The sequence below is a fragment of the Esox lucius genome, chromosome 12, assembly GCF_011004845.1.
Source record: "Esox lucius isolate fEsoLuc1 chromosome 12, fEsoLuc1.pri, whole genome shotgun sequence".
NCBI classification, from domain to species: Eukaryota; Metazoa; Chordata; class Actinopteri; order Esociformes; family Esocidae; genus Esox; species Esox lucius.
The window spans coordinates 8,507,412-8,521,101 of record NC_047580.1 but is presented as its reverse complement, the minus strand read 5'-3'; the positions used below and the strand labels follow the sequence as shown (position 1 = coordinate 8,521,101).

The 13,690-nt window shown below is 47.3% G+C and overlaps 1 protein-coding gene across 3 annotated transcripts; it reads right to left on the bottom strand.

Moving 5' to 3' along the window:
- On the bottom strand, nucleotides 1-13,174 carry brpf1 (bromodomain and PHD finger containing, 1). 3 transcript variants are annotated; one of them, XM_029124161.2, is made up of 16 exons: nucleotides 12,948-13,174; nucleotides 10,860-11,644; nucleotides 9,476-9,665; nucleotides 8,929-9,216; nucleotides 8,236-8,753; nucleotides 7,661-7,889; nucleotides 7,043-7,174; nucleotides 6,818-6,946; nucleotides 6,334-6,727; nucleotides 5,606-5,914; nucleotides 5,212-5,490; nucleotides 4,939-5,086; nucleotides 3,227-3,360; nucleotides 3,011-3,126; nucleotides 1,900-2,054; nucleotides 1-1,134 (listed from the first exon to the last, which is right to left on the bottom strand). In XM_029124161.2, the coding sequence occupies exons 2-16, from the start codon at nucleotides 11,597-11,599 to the stop codon at nucleotides 951-953; spliced, it is 3,945 nt and encodes a 1,314-aa protein (XP_028979994.1). In that variant the 5' UTR covers nucleotides 11,600-11,644; nucleotides 12,948-13,174; the 3' UTR covers nucleotides 1-950. The 3 variants fall into 3 exon arrangements, with proteins under 3 accessions (XP_028979994.1, XP_028979995.1, XP_019907587.2); XM_029124162.2 differs by having other exon boundaries at nucleotides 3,011-3,123; XM_020052028.3 differs by having other exon boundaries at nucleotides 7,697-7,889.
- Between the last annotated feature and the right edge of the window lie 516 nt (nucleotides 13,175-13,690).

Here is a 13,690-nt window from a genome sequence, read left to right as displayed (position 1 = left end):
TTGTAGAAAACTCAATTATTTTATTAAACTTCTATCTTATGTAATCTGTATATATAAAAGTTCTAAAGCCGTTGGCCTGAAACTAGAACAGAGTGAGGCTGGCGTGTTTCATCATTTACGCATTTACATAAGTCCTCATGATTTACCAGCCACCAGAATGGTACAAACAGACAAGAACAATACGAGCCGTAAACCGAGGCGAAAAAAAATAAAATGAATCACGTACGGAATAGAAAACGACTGCGTGATGCAACTTTGTGAAAAAGGTCACTCGAAAAAACGGGGAGAAGAAGACCGGAATAAATAACAGGTGAAGCGTTGTCGCTCACAGTCGATTGGCCATGCCATCTGACCCCGTACTCCGCTTAGCCATGATTGGACGTGTGGATCCAAGGAGGCGGACTTAGAGGGGGTGTTGGACCAGTGGTACTATGGAAACATAAGTGCACACAATGGGGTGTGTATGTGCATATCTGAGAAGAGCTTTGTGCGTGTGCGTGTGTGTGTATGTGTTTGTGATACGACCCTCAGTTTGCAGACCATGTGCTTCAGTCATTGGTAAACACTCATAAAAAGGACAATTCTCAATCACGCCTCTGGGCATAGCATTTTTTCCATCATAATATCCTTTTTTGTTTCAATTTCTCTTAAATACAATATTTTACATCTCAGATTAAATACCAATGTGTGTGTGTGTGTGCACGCACACGTGCGTGTGTGCTCGAGTTTATGTTGGCGCACAAGGTGTTGCCTGTGCTTTCCAATAGGTTCTACTGGCACATTGTCCAGCCTGACGGACCCAGCCAGGGCTGACAGACCAGCCTGCAGACCTCAAACCATCACTACCCTCATCAATACCCGGGGTGACGTAGTGTGTGCATTTGCGTTGTGCGTCTCTTTGCGAGTCTGAATGGCACGCGTGTGTGCGTGTGTGTTTGCGCTGGACGAGCTCAGTCGCTGTCGCTGGTGTCGCTGCTGGGGTCTCCCTGGACCTTGTTGCGGTGCTGCATGGCCCGGTGGTACGCAACCTGCACGGACTTGCGAATGTTGGACTTCCTCCCCTCCTGCATCTTCTCCTTGTCCAGCTCCTGATCCACACCCAGGGGCACCAGCTTGGAGCGCGGCAGCCACTGCCTGTGGACACACACACACACACACACACACACACACACACACACACACACACACACACACACACACACACACACACACACACACACACACACACACACACACACACACACACACACACACACACACACACACACACACACACACACACACACACACACACACACACACACACGGCTTGGTTTCCACAGAAAAGACACGTGGGGGAAACGGAGGGTCGCGGCTCCTTCTGATACTCGCAGTCCCAAAGAGGAACGCTTTTCTTGCGTAATGAGTTTAGAGCCACAAGCGGCAGGTGTCTTGACCTTAAAACGCTATTTTCAGAGCATCCTCTTCAACCAGGCCTGACCTACTTCTGATTATTTAAAAAAAATATTATATTTTTGCTTTTCTTCGCTAAGAAAAGTTCCGTTTGTTTTCGCCCTGCTTGCAGACAGCATTCTGGGAAAGGCTGTTGAGCTGACTGTCGCCTACATCCTGAGGGTTTCTGCCTGAGGGTTTCTGATTCTGGGTTTTTTCTGCCTCCACTTAGTAAGTGGCTGACATATACAAGAGGAGGCCTTCAATTCAACACTTCTCTGCCAGAGTGGGAGAGGACTTTGTGTGGGACAGAGACAAGGTGAAAAAGACAAAAATTTGTGGAAACAAAGAGAGAGAGAGAGAGAGAGAGAGAGAGAGAGAGAGAGAGGAAGGAAGGGGAAAAGACAAACACAAAATACAGAAAAACAGAGAGGAACAGAGAGAGAGAGAGACAGCATATTTACTGACCAGGTCCTCTTGTTGTCAAAGAAGAGGACCAGGAAGAGATGCTCCCGAGCCTCCTGGGTCATCTGCTCCCCCAGCTTCAGGACGTCCAGTGGAGGCACAGGGATGGGGACCCCTCGGTGGAACACCCCCTCCCGGGGCATCTTAGGATCTATGATCTACAGGAGGAGATGGAGGCTTAGAGTACACTACTTTTTCAGTCCCCCCCCCCGGTTAAAACTACATTGACAACAACAAAATGTAACACATCAGACACCAAACATGACACTACCTTGAGAGAAAGAAAAAGAGGGGAAAAAACTATAAAACCATATTTGGATCAACTTTCCCCTTTCTCCCCTGACTCATAAGATGCATTCTCATTTAAGCCACTCTGTCGGTTTCTGACTATCTGCACATTTCCACTGACGTAGAGGAAGTCTAGTGACAGTTAGAAAACCCACTGAGGCCAGACAAACACCTCTCTGCTGACACCTGGTGGTAGGAGAGAGCTATGACCTAATCAGAACAACTGTGGGTTCTCAACACTGTTAAAAAGCAACCCTTTGGAAAACAGTTGCTGATCGTAATATTTCAGGCAACAAAAAATACTGTTCAGGTAAGTGTCCATATGACTAATTACTGATTACTCACAGAAGACCACAGAGAACTCAATGGTTGTAAATACTTCCAGAGGTCTCCCTCATCTGACAATCAGAAATCCCTTCTCAGTTGGGGATATGACAAGTCCTCCCTCATATCATTTAACTAATAGTTTCATGAATATGCTGTAGGAGGAAGGAAACGTGTGTGTGTGTTTGTTCAAATACATGTTGGATTACTAGTGTTAGGTTAAGGTCAGAGTAAGGTAAGGATGAAGTTTAGGGCAGGGGTATACAACAGGGCTGGTTTTTGGTTCCTCCTCATTATTAATTGCACCCACCTGGTGTCTCATGTTTAAATACGTTCCTGATTAGGGCGTCGAAATGAAACCATGGGGTGGAACTGGCTTCAGGGACCAGATTTGAATACCACTGGTTTAGTGGATAGGGAACATTGACAATCACTTTTCTGGTTCCCACAAACATTTAAAAACCAACGTGTGTGTGTGTGCGTTCATCCACGGCTGGGTTACCAAAGCAGGATATGAAGGATAGCCTCGACACTTGGCCCACACCAGGTCCAGAGCGTCCAGGGAGGAGTAGTCATCTGATGGCATCCTACAACCAGATCGTCCTCGGCCCCACCCTACTGGGAAAAACACAAGCTATATCACACACACACGCACGCGCACACACACACACGGTAGAGGAGATGGACCAAGACAGACCGGCGTGCGTGCGTCACTCACAGTGTGAGACGCTGCGTGACCCTCCCACAGAGTACGAGTCATTCTCTGTCCCCGACGTCTCCTCGCTGCTGTCGTCCGGGAAAGCGGAACGGGAGAACGTCTGCTTCCCTCGGCCCTGCTTAGATGGTGTGGTACTGAGAGACAGAGAGAGAATGTTATTCAGTTCAATCATCCCAAACCAAATCAAACTGCAACTGTTCAGTATTAGCCAAACATCCAGAAATACTATTGTATATAATTATGTATGTGTGTTTGTAGGGCGTGTGTGTCCGAGAGCGTTCAATATGTCTGGGTCCCAATTCGTCTGAAACTGGCCACCAATTATATAGCATCTGTTATATTAGATACATTTAAAGGGCTTCATAATGAACACAGCCTTCAATTTCTTTAGTCACTTATCATGTTGAGAAGGCTCACATCTCTATGAGGCGGTCGGCTACACTGTTGGCATGGTAAGGACGAGTTGAGGGACAGATCGGATAGAGAAGCGGGACCGTCTGAGACTGATTCAGTAAATGTGTAGTATTTCATGTGTATTCCTTTTATCAAGATTTGATATTTGAAAGAGCAGAAAGTATAAACTTAGTGGTGGTGGAAAGCTAGCTAGCAGTCAGCGGTAGACTCAGTGATTTGGAGGCTGGAGCAAGATTTCAGTCTGAGCCCCCCCAAACACCCACCCTGCATGAAACAACTTTTAAAAAACATGAACACTCCTGGTTTTCCATTAAGAGGTAAGAATTGGTTCTCTGAACAGGAGGATGTCTATAATACTACTAGATGGGAATGGGACCTTTTTTTGTGACCTTAGTATGAATACTTAATAATAAACCGGGTGGTTTCATTGCTGAATGTCTGATAGCTTTAGTATACGTGAATGTATACTACAGCTATGACAGGAATGTTTTTCATCTTCAAACTGCAGTAGTCTGTTTAAAACTGTGAAAAGATAAGTTAGGGGTTTTTGAGTGCCAGTCAAAAGTTTGTATACACCTACTCATTCAAAGGTATTTCTTTAGTTTTACTACTTTCTGCATTGTAGAATAATACAGACAGTTGAACCCACACAAAAGTAACAAATTCACAAGGGGAAATTCAGCAGAAACCCCTATTAAGCTTAATTTGCAACAAACCCCACCACCCCAAAAACATTATTTTTGCCTACCACTACAAAAGAGTGGATATCACATAGACTTTTGACGAGGATGCTTGTGTGTGCCCCATTTGAACTGGTGTCACTTAACACATTTGTTCCTCACTCAAGCAGTTCTCTCCTTTCTGGTAATAGGAACCAACCAACACTGACAGTTCACCTTTTAAAATATATCAAGTTTGGATATATATATCCAAACTGACAGTTCACCTTTTAAAATATATCAAGTTTGGACACAAGCGACCTTTGAATGACTCTTGGTGGAATGCACTCAAATACGCAGCCATGAGGATGATCTGCGTATTTGTACCTCTAGCATTAACTCTTAAACGATGACTTCGTTTGGATTTGATTATAAAGCATTGTCTATAAGTTACATGACACATTAAAAAATTAACTGTATTCATTCCACAAGATAAAATATCGATTGTAAACGACACATTCTTCTTTATGACATTTTACAGTATTCTGTATATTTCTTTATCTTGCTGTAGAATGAATCGCGTCCAGGAGGCCAAACAAACAACTCCAATTAATCTACTGACGAGGGTGTTGTAATTACCTGGTTCTGTCAGAGGCGGCGCTACTGCTGCTGCTGGTAGTGGATTCAGAGTCCGAGCTGGACCGAGGGAGGCTCCGCTCATTCCTGTACACCCGAAAACTCTCTGTAACCGGCTGGTTTCCCCCGTCGAAGCCATTGGTGGGCAGACCTGGGAGACATAACCATTCAACTCACTGGAGGGAGCAAGAGTTGAAGCTGATTGATCCCTGCCGTTAAATGACAATGTGATGTCGTTGTGTTACGGGGTAGTGTGTGTGTGTGTGTGTGTCTCACTGGGAAGGAGGTCGTCATTGTCACTGTCGCTCTCGGAGCTGGAGCTGCTGTGGGGGCTTCGGGGCCTCTTCCTCTGGCGCGTGGTCGACAGGAGTGGCAGCTGTGGAGGGCCGATCGGACTGGGGCTCACCCCCGCGCCCCCGTGCCCCGCGTCTCGGTTCTTGGGCGGGCGTCCCGGCCTCTTGGGGGGTCCGGCCGTTTTGGGGTTCTTCTTAGAGAAGAGAACCGAGGTGCGGCGTCCCACCTCCGGGGCCAGAGCAGACGACGAGGCGCTAACATCTACACAGGGGGGTGGGCGGAGACAAAACGGGAATGTGACACACACACGAGGACTGACAGTCAGGCACCCATTACCGGCGCCGTTGTTGCGGAGCGGCGCTAACAACCGCCTCACCTTTGCCGCCGATCTCCTGACTGCTGCTCTCCTCGCCCTCGTCGTGGCGTCCCGTGGAGGAGGGGTGATGGGGGAGGGACGGCCCCCGGTCCCCCCCGCCCCCCGTCTCCCTGCCCCCCATGCCCGAGCCCCCGTCCCGTTGGTGGGCCAGTTTCCTCTTGATGACCGCCATCTCCTTCCGCAGGGCTTTGGCCCGGCGCGATAGCCCGACGCTGTGCTTCCCCGAGCTGACCTCGTCGTAGCGCGTCTGGAGGATACACAGCTGCTCCTCCAACGGCAGCCGCCGTCGGTTCTCCGGTAAGAGCAGGTCTAAGAGGCGGAGAGAGATACACAGCAGCGTGGTAACTTAAAGGAGCCACCCACTGGAGTTGTCCCCAAGGTGGAAGGTGAATGTTGAATTACAAGAGGGAAATAGTCCACTGAAATGCTAAAATGCTCCTTGCTCAATTGAGACATGCATACGCTTCTGAACACACATTTTTTTCTCAGATAGGTAAATGATTTTCAGATAGGTAAATGATAATTTGCTATAGTTAGGAAATGTTTTTTCCCATTAACACCAACTGAGCGATTTTTTGTCTGTTTTATTTGAAACCAGAAAACTGCAGTGATTTCTTTATTGCCTCGTCCACAAAATAATGCAATAGCACGGCAGAAATCTCCAGGAAGCATGGCAAAGAGGCTTGAGTAGAAGTACCGGCAATAAAATCGAACATTGGGCAACTAACCCTCATCGTTGGAAGAGAGTGTCCTGTCTCTATCCCTCTCTCGTTCTCGGTCCCTCTCGCGCTCCCTCTCCCGGTCTCGTTCTCGGTCTCGTTCCCGGTCACGCTGGCTGTCTGGGCTGGGCTCTCGGGGGAGGTGCATGCCCGTGTCGTAGTCCAAGCCAATCCGCTCGGCCTGTCTGCGCGCGGTCCTGATCACGGCCCCGCCCATCTCCCGGAGGCGAAGCGCGGCCCGGTAGAACACGGTGTCCTTGGCGTTGTACTTCAGGCAATTGTTGACGATGAGGCCGAAGTCGGCCTCGAAGGCCTCGAAGCTGAGGTAGCGGTGGGACTCTAGAAGGTTCCACATGGTCTGGAAGTCCATAGGCCTCTCGATATGGTCCAGGTAATCCGGAACCTGAACACAGGAAGGAAAAGAAACGCGTGAGATAACCCTTCAGCTGTCAGAACCTTCAATGAAAAGGTAAACCATGTTATGTCGCGTTACTTCGGCCAGGGGGACAGGCTCAGTGAAGAAGTTGCTGGTGTCTCTGTCTTGCAGCTCCTCCAGGGTGCTCCTCAACAGAACCAGGAAGGGAGTCAGCTGCATCTCTAGTGCCATCTGCTGGACTTTGATCTACGTGCAGGCATGGGCGAACAGATCAACACCAGCACAGTGTATACACACCTGTTCTCTGTGCAAACTGACAGATTCCATGTGGGTGTGTCGTACCGTCTCTCTCTTTAGTTTTTCCCTCTTGCGGATGAGCTCCACCAGCAGTCGGGCTCTCTCGAGGTCATGCCGCAGTCTCTGCCAGGCCTTCAGTTGCTCCTTCAGAGCCCAGTTATTTTCCTCGCTGTCCCTCTGTGGCACCAACACACATGTTAGATTGGCAATGTAACACAAACACACAATCACGTGTCACTATCTTTGTGAGGAACCCAAAGATTATTCACATTTAAAATAACTTTTTCCTAAACCAGGCTTTAACCCGAATAAATCTTTTATGCAAAACTTAAGCCCTAAGCCAAAGAAAATGGGGACCTGCAAAAAACTAAAAAAAGGTTTTCCTTGTTTTATTTTTGTTCTATGATTTTTTGGATCCTCACCAGGATAGTAAAACCTATACACACACACAAACAAACACACAGACATGAACGTTTAGTTCGGAGGAGTAACACACCCATACCTCTACAGTTAGTCATGATGCAGAACGAAACCATTACGGAAGATTCAATCACCTAAGACAATGCGAAGCCAACCAAGCACATACGCAACTCGCTCTCACTCGTGAAAAGCCACCACACTTCAGTTCAAACACATGCAGAGCTTCCGGAATATTCTCCCTACCGCTGGGATAACAACACCAGACTGTGTGGTGGTTACCGTAGGAACCTGCGGCGCCGGCACCGGCGGCTGTAGCTGCTCCGCGTTGCGCTGTGACTGCAGGTGGGTCTGGAGACGGCGCAGCAGGGGAACTCCATTCCGGCTCTGCCTCTTCAGGGTCCAGTAGCTGTGTAGCCGCTGCATGAACTGGCTCTTCCTGGGCACCGTCAGGTTACTGGTGATCTTGCTGAGCCTGGGGTGGGACACGTGGGTGGCGGGGTCAGGAATAAAGAGACTGGAGTCCGCGGTGTGCGTGCGTCTACGTGCGATTTGATTGAGTGTGTCATTTAAAAGCAGTACATGCAGAATGGACTAAAACACACCAAAGGTGGCAGCTTATTTCTACTGACTGGAGAGTAAACTGATGGCTGCTGACTGATTGGATGACTAGACAACTTAGCTGGGTGGTTGGCTGACTAGCGAACTGGCTGACTGACTGGTTGGCCGTCTGGCTTGCTAGGTGAACGACCGGCTGGGTAGCTGAATAACTGAATGGCTGTTTGACTGACTGACTGGCTGTGTGACTGACTGGCTGTTACCTGTGTGGTGGTATACAGGGCACAGAGACCACGGGGGCAGCATTCCTCTTCTCAGCCAGTATCTTCCTTGCCCTCTTCATCTTCAGCCTGGACTTGGCCTTTGCCCTCTTGGCCCGCTCTGAGCTCCAGCCCTTGGAGTCGTCGTCGTGGCCAAGACTGGGCTCGTCGTCCTCCTCCAGCTCGCCCTCACTGTGGGACGAGCCCACACTGGCCCCTCCCAGCCCTCCGAGGGGCCGCGCTGAGCCAGGGGGGGTGTGGATGTCGCAGTAGGCTGTCTTGCGGACGCTGAAGGAGGTGCCGTTGGCGCCCGTCTCCCGGACGGGCTCCATCTTCATGTAGAGGCCGGCTTGCTGGGCACAGGTGACGTGGAACGCCGTGTAGCAGTTGGCCTTGTGGCACTGGATGCAGGCCCCGGAGCCGCGCTGCTTGCAGATGTAGCAGGTGAGCTTCCAGCGGGCCGCCGGGATGTGCTCGATGCTGTCGATGGGCTCCAGGAAGACCGTGTTGGCGAAACACACCTGCAGGGGGAGAGAAGGAGGGAGGGGTCAGGAGACCAGCCACAGGGAGCGGATCTTGGACGAGACACAAACAGCGGCAAAACGATCGTACGAGCACTGCTCAAATACACACGTTCCCTGAAAGGCAGTCCTCACACAAACACACAAACACACATACGAGCGCGCGTGCCCTCACCTCGGGAATCCACAGGGCACACACCACGTGGGCCCAGCGCGCGTCGTCCGTCTGCTTGAAGGCCCCGCCCTTGTTGGGGCAGAGGGCGCAGTCAACGGCCCGGCTGGGTGACTGGAGACAGCGGCGGCACAGCCACTGGCCCTCTGGGATGTAGGGGACGCCGTAACACTCCTGGTGCACGGCCAGGTTGCACATGTCACAGAACAGGATCACGTTGCTGTTCTGACACTCGCCGTCATTGCAGATGCAGCACACGGCGTCCTCGTCGACCAGGGTGCTGGGGTCCATCTGGGGACAGCAGGAGGACAAGGAGACAGAGATGAGACGCGTTTAGGAAGAGTAAAGATCCGCTAAGCAGAGGCTGTTTTTACGTCCTACTGCTTAACGCAGTACAGTGCAACTCATAAAGCGAGAGTCTATTTAACCACACGTCTGGAAAACAGGTGGAAAGATGGCTGGCCTGACATGAAAGCTTTCACTCGGAGCTAAGCCCAGAAAAAGAGAGAGAGAGAGAGACAGACAGAGGGCTATGTCTAATGTCTTTCACCTTGTTGTGGCTCTCGAAGTAGGACTCCTTCTCCAAACGATCCATGAGGTACTCAAACACCTCCTGGGGGATCGGCGTTACTCCGTCACTACGCCGCTTGTCGTTCATGATGTCCAGCCAGATATAGTCCTCCTCATCGATGTCATACTCCACCTCCTCATCCAGCTCCTCCACTGATTTATCTATGTACCTGAGGGTGATGTAGTTGTGTGTGGGGTTGAGAGTATGGGCATGAATAGCTTTAGTTACATGACTGTGTTTGGTTATAACTGACCTGTAGTAGGATGAATGTTTGTTTGGTTATAACTGACCTGTAGTAGGATGAATGTTTGTTTGGTTATAACTGACCGGTAGTAGGATGAATGTTTTTTTTGTTATAACTGACCTGTGGTAGGATGAATGTTTGTTTGGTTATATCTAACCTAGTTATTCTTGACCAGTAGTAGGATGAATGTTTGTTTGGTTATATCTAACCTAGTTATTCTTGACCAGTAGTAGGATGAATGTTTGTTTGGTTATAACTGACCTGTAGTAGGTTGAATGTTTGTTCGGTTATAACTGACCTGTGGTAGGATGAATGTTTGTTTGGTTATAACTGACCTGTGGTAGGATGAATGTTTGTTCGGTTATAACTGACCTGTGGTAGGATGAATGTTTGTTTGGTTATATCTAACCTAGTTATTCTTGACCAGTAGTAGGATGAATGTTTGTTTGTTTATAACTAACCTAGTTATTCTTGACCAGTAGTAGGATGGATGTTTGTTTATAACTGACCTGTAGTAGGATGAATGTTTGTTTATAACTGACCTGTAGTAGGATGAATGTTTGTTTATAACTGACCAGTAGTAGGATTAATGTTTTTTTGATTATAACTAACCTGTATTAAGTTGACTGTTTGTTTGGTTATAACTGACCAATTTTAGGATGAATGTTTGTTTGTTTATAACTGACCAGTTTTAGGATGAATATTTGTTTGTTTATAACTGACCTGTTTTAGGATGAATATTTGTTTGTTTATAACTGACCTGTAGTAGGATGAATGTTTATTTGTTTTATAACTGACCTGTTTTAGGATGAATGTTTGTCTGGTTATAACTAACCTGTAGTAGGATGAATGTTTGTTTATAACTGACCTGTAGTAGGATGAATGTTTATTTGTTTTATAACTGACCTGTTTTAGGATGAATGTTTGTCTGGTTATAACTAACCTGTAGTAGGATGAATGTTTGTCTGGTTATAACTAACCTGTAGTAGGATGAATGTTTGTTTATAACTGACCTGTAGTAGGATGAATGTTTGTTTGGGCATAACTGACCTGTAGTAGGATGAATGTTTGGTTATAACTGACCTGTTTTAGGATGACTGTTGTGTTACTGTGACTGACCTGTAATAAGACGAATGTCGTACAGGGGCATCCGGCCTCTCCTGGTCCAGCTCTCGATACACCACCTCAGGCAGTTTGACCGCCGGGCCGGAGGACGTGTTGTGGTGGTGTGACGACCCTTCCTTCTTCTTCTCTTTGCTCTTGTGCTTCCCAGACTTGGGTGTGGCCTTCCCTCCGTTAGCAGCAGGGGTGTCGGGCCTGTCCTTGCCGTTGCCGCCCGCCTCGCTCCCTCCTCCCCCACTGTCTCCCCCGTTACACGCTCCTCCCCCACCCCCGCCTCCCCCTGAGGACGGAGGGTCCTCAGCCCCGCTGTCGTCCTCCGACACCACGTCGATGTTCTCGAAGATGCTGATGCGGTGGATGCGTCCCTGGATCTCTAGCTCCACCATGCGCTGGGCCTGGGCGTAGGTCATTGTCTCCCTGCCCGGGGAGTGGGAGCGCTCCGACCGGTTAGGACTCCCGGGGCTGTTCCCACCCTGCCCCAAACCGCCCGACTTCCCCACACCTCCCTCCCCGTCCCCGGGCCCCAACAAAGAGGCCCGAGGAGGACGACCCTTTCTCTTCTTCTGTGGCATGGCCTGGGCAGGCGTGGGGTTCTCATGGTCGAAGTGGTAGAGGTGGTACTCAATGCCGCTGTAGCTCTTGTAGACCTTGCGACAGGTCTCCACTGGGCACTCATAAGGGGGCTTGGTGGCCCGGAGGTTGTGACAGAAAGTTTTCACGTCAAAGTCCAGCCCCATTGTGCCGTGGGCCACTGCTGGGACAGGAGCTGTTCAAGCTTACATCTGGCACAGATGGGAGAGAATGAGGGAAATCACGCACCCTGATGTATATCTGTACCATAGAATGCTTTCTCTCACTCCAACATAGAGAAACAGAAAGGGGTGTGGGTGTTATGAAAATAAAGTATAAACCACACAGTTGTGTCCATAGGCTTTAGCCTTTTGGAAATCCTAAAAGCCATACCATTTTGTTTTGCAGATTTGAAGGTAACCAAACCCTGCTAACTGCAGGCACGTGGCTAGAGAGCTGTCAACTTTACCATGGCAACGACTGCTGCATCAATTTTTCTTGCTAGCTGCCTAAATTATGTTTGTCGTGCAGTATTGTTAATCATACAGCTGATTTGCAGTTAAGAGTAATGCCTGTTTTCAAATATATAATTTATGTAATTCATAAACTGTATTTTTTTAGTGTGCACTACCAAAACTAGCAAGACAGCTAGCTGGTCGATTTGACAGTCGACTGAAAACATTTGGAAAGATGGGCTACAGATAACGGAAGGTTGATTCAACCAGATACATAAACAGATAAAAATTCTGATTTCTAAACACATGTCCATAGCTTCCACTCACTGAATAAATATATTTACCTGAAGTAGCCCACCACGTACAACTCTGTCAAGCTAGTCAACTTATAATCAATTGCATGAATGTCTAGCCTGATTTTGATCGAGCGAGTGTTTAGTCAATACATTTGTTTAGATACGTATGTTTAGATATACCCTAGATTATGTTCTATTCACGTGCTCAAAATTTCAAGGAAATGTGTAACTGGTGCAACCAGATAGCGATATGCACTAGACTGCAACTGTTGTTGCTAGTTTGTAGCAAAGTGATACATTTGTATCAAACGTTATAGAAACGAGAAAGAACCGTTCTTATGGGTAACAACCTGAGATGATACATTGTAACAGACGACTGAATGGGGCACCATTCAGCTACGTTTCCCTCCACAATATTTAGACCTCACCCTGATCAACCAAACTGCTACAAAATAACAGTATGGTTACCTGATCACAAGCTTTTAATGAAAGGAAAGCTAAACCCAATTCCTTAGTGAAACATTTTGTAGTAGTGAAATTAGCAGTAGCGAAAGATAATTCGATTATTATTTGATAATGTGGCACTCAGCATTCTGGGTCTCATCTCGCTATAGGATAAAACGACTCGAAAAGCTAAATGTTCAATAAAAGCACAAACACATTAAGATTAAAATAGCTAATCAACCACCTTACACATATAAACCTATTCCTTTCTAGAAATCATAAATACATAGCCAATGTATCTCTGAATAATAATCACTTACTACAGGGCTCCTCCTCAAGCTTTCGTGCTGCAAAATATCTTACTCCAGTTCGGTAAATGGGACGATTGCAAATCGATTTATTACTGAATAAAACCCAATCTAATGTCGAGAAATGTGTGTTAAATGATTTAAAAAACAAGACAATGTCCTAGTAATTTCATTGTGATGGGAATAAGTCAGGAACTCTAGCGAACAAAAGGGGCAGCCACTGCTGTACGCCATAGGCGCGTGTGGGCACTTTCGTCAAATAGAGAAGGATTTGCTCGTTGTATTTTTGTCAAAATAAGACTATAATTTCGATGTGTACCATTCTTTTGTGTTCATTGATGGTGTAATGTTGAACCTCGACGCATAACTAGTCAATATGCGTCACATTTTCACCGTTAAATGTAATTTGCGTCCTTTTGTTGTTCTTTTTATGTGGCGAATCTAACGATTCATCTCACAACTTTTAATATACAGCTGGATGCATATGCATTTTTAAAAATGTCCAAAGACCAAAAACGTAATAATAACATAGAGCACATTAGATTTCATGAAAACGTTTAAGATACGATTTTTTCCTTTTGTTTTTATTTTTGTCATTTGCGAATCTGTCATTGTGGAAACGCGAATAATTAAGGGAGGGTTTTGCGCCATAAATTTGAATATGAAAATGACAGCTCAGGGATAGAGTTACACGTGCATGGAAGGTTTGAAATTGATATTTAATCTGTATGTACAAATTATCTAGCTTCACAAAT

Coding starts and splice junctions, on each gene's coding strand:
- brpf1 (XM_029124161.2), bottom strand. CDS start 11,599: ATGGGGCTGGACTTTGACGTGAAAACTTTCTGTCACAACCTCCGGGCC. Junction 9,666..10,859: donor CGACATTCGTCTTATTACAG/GTCAGTCACAGT, acceptor CATCACCCTCAG/GTACATAGATAAATCAGTGG. Junction 3,361..4,938: donor GCCGCCTCTGACAGAACCAG/GTAATTACAACA, acceptor TCTGTCTCTCAG/TACCACACCATCTAAGCAGG.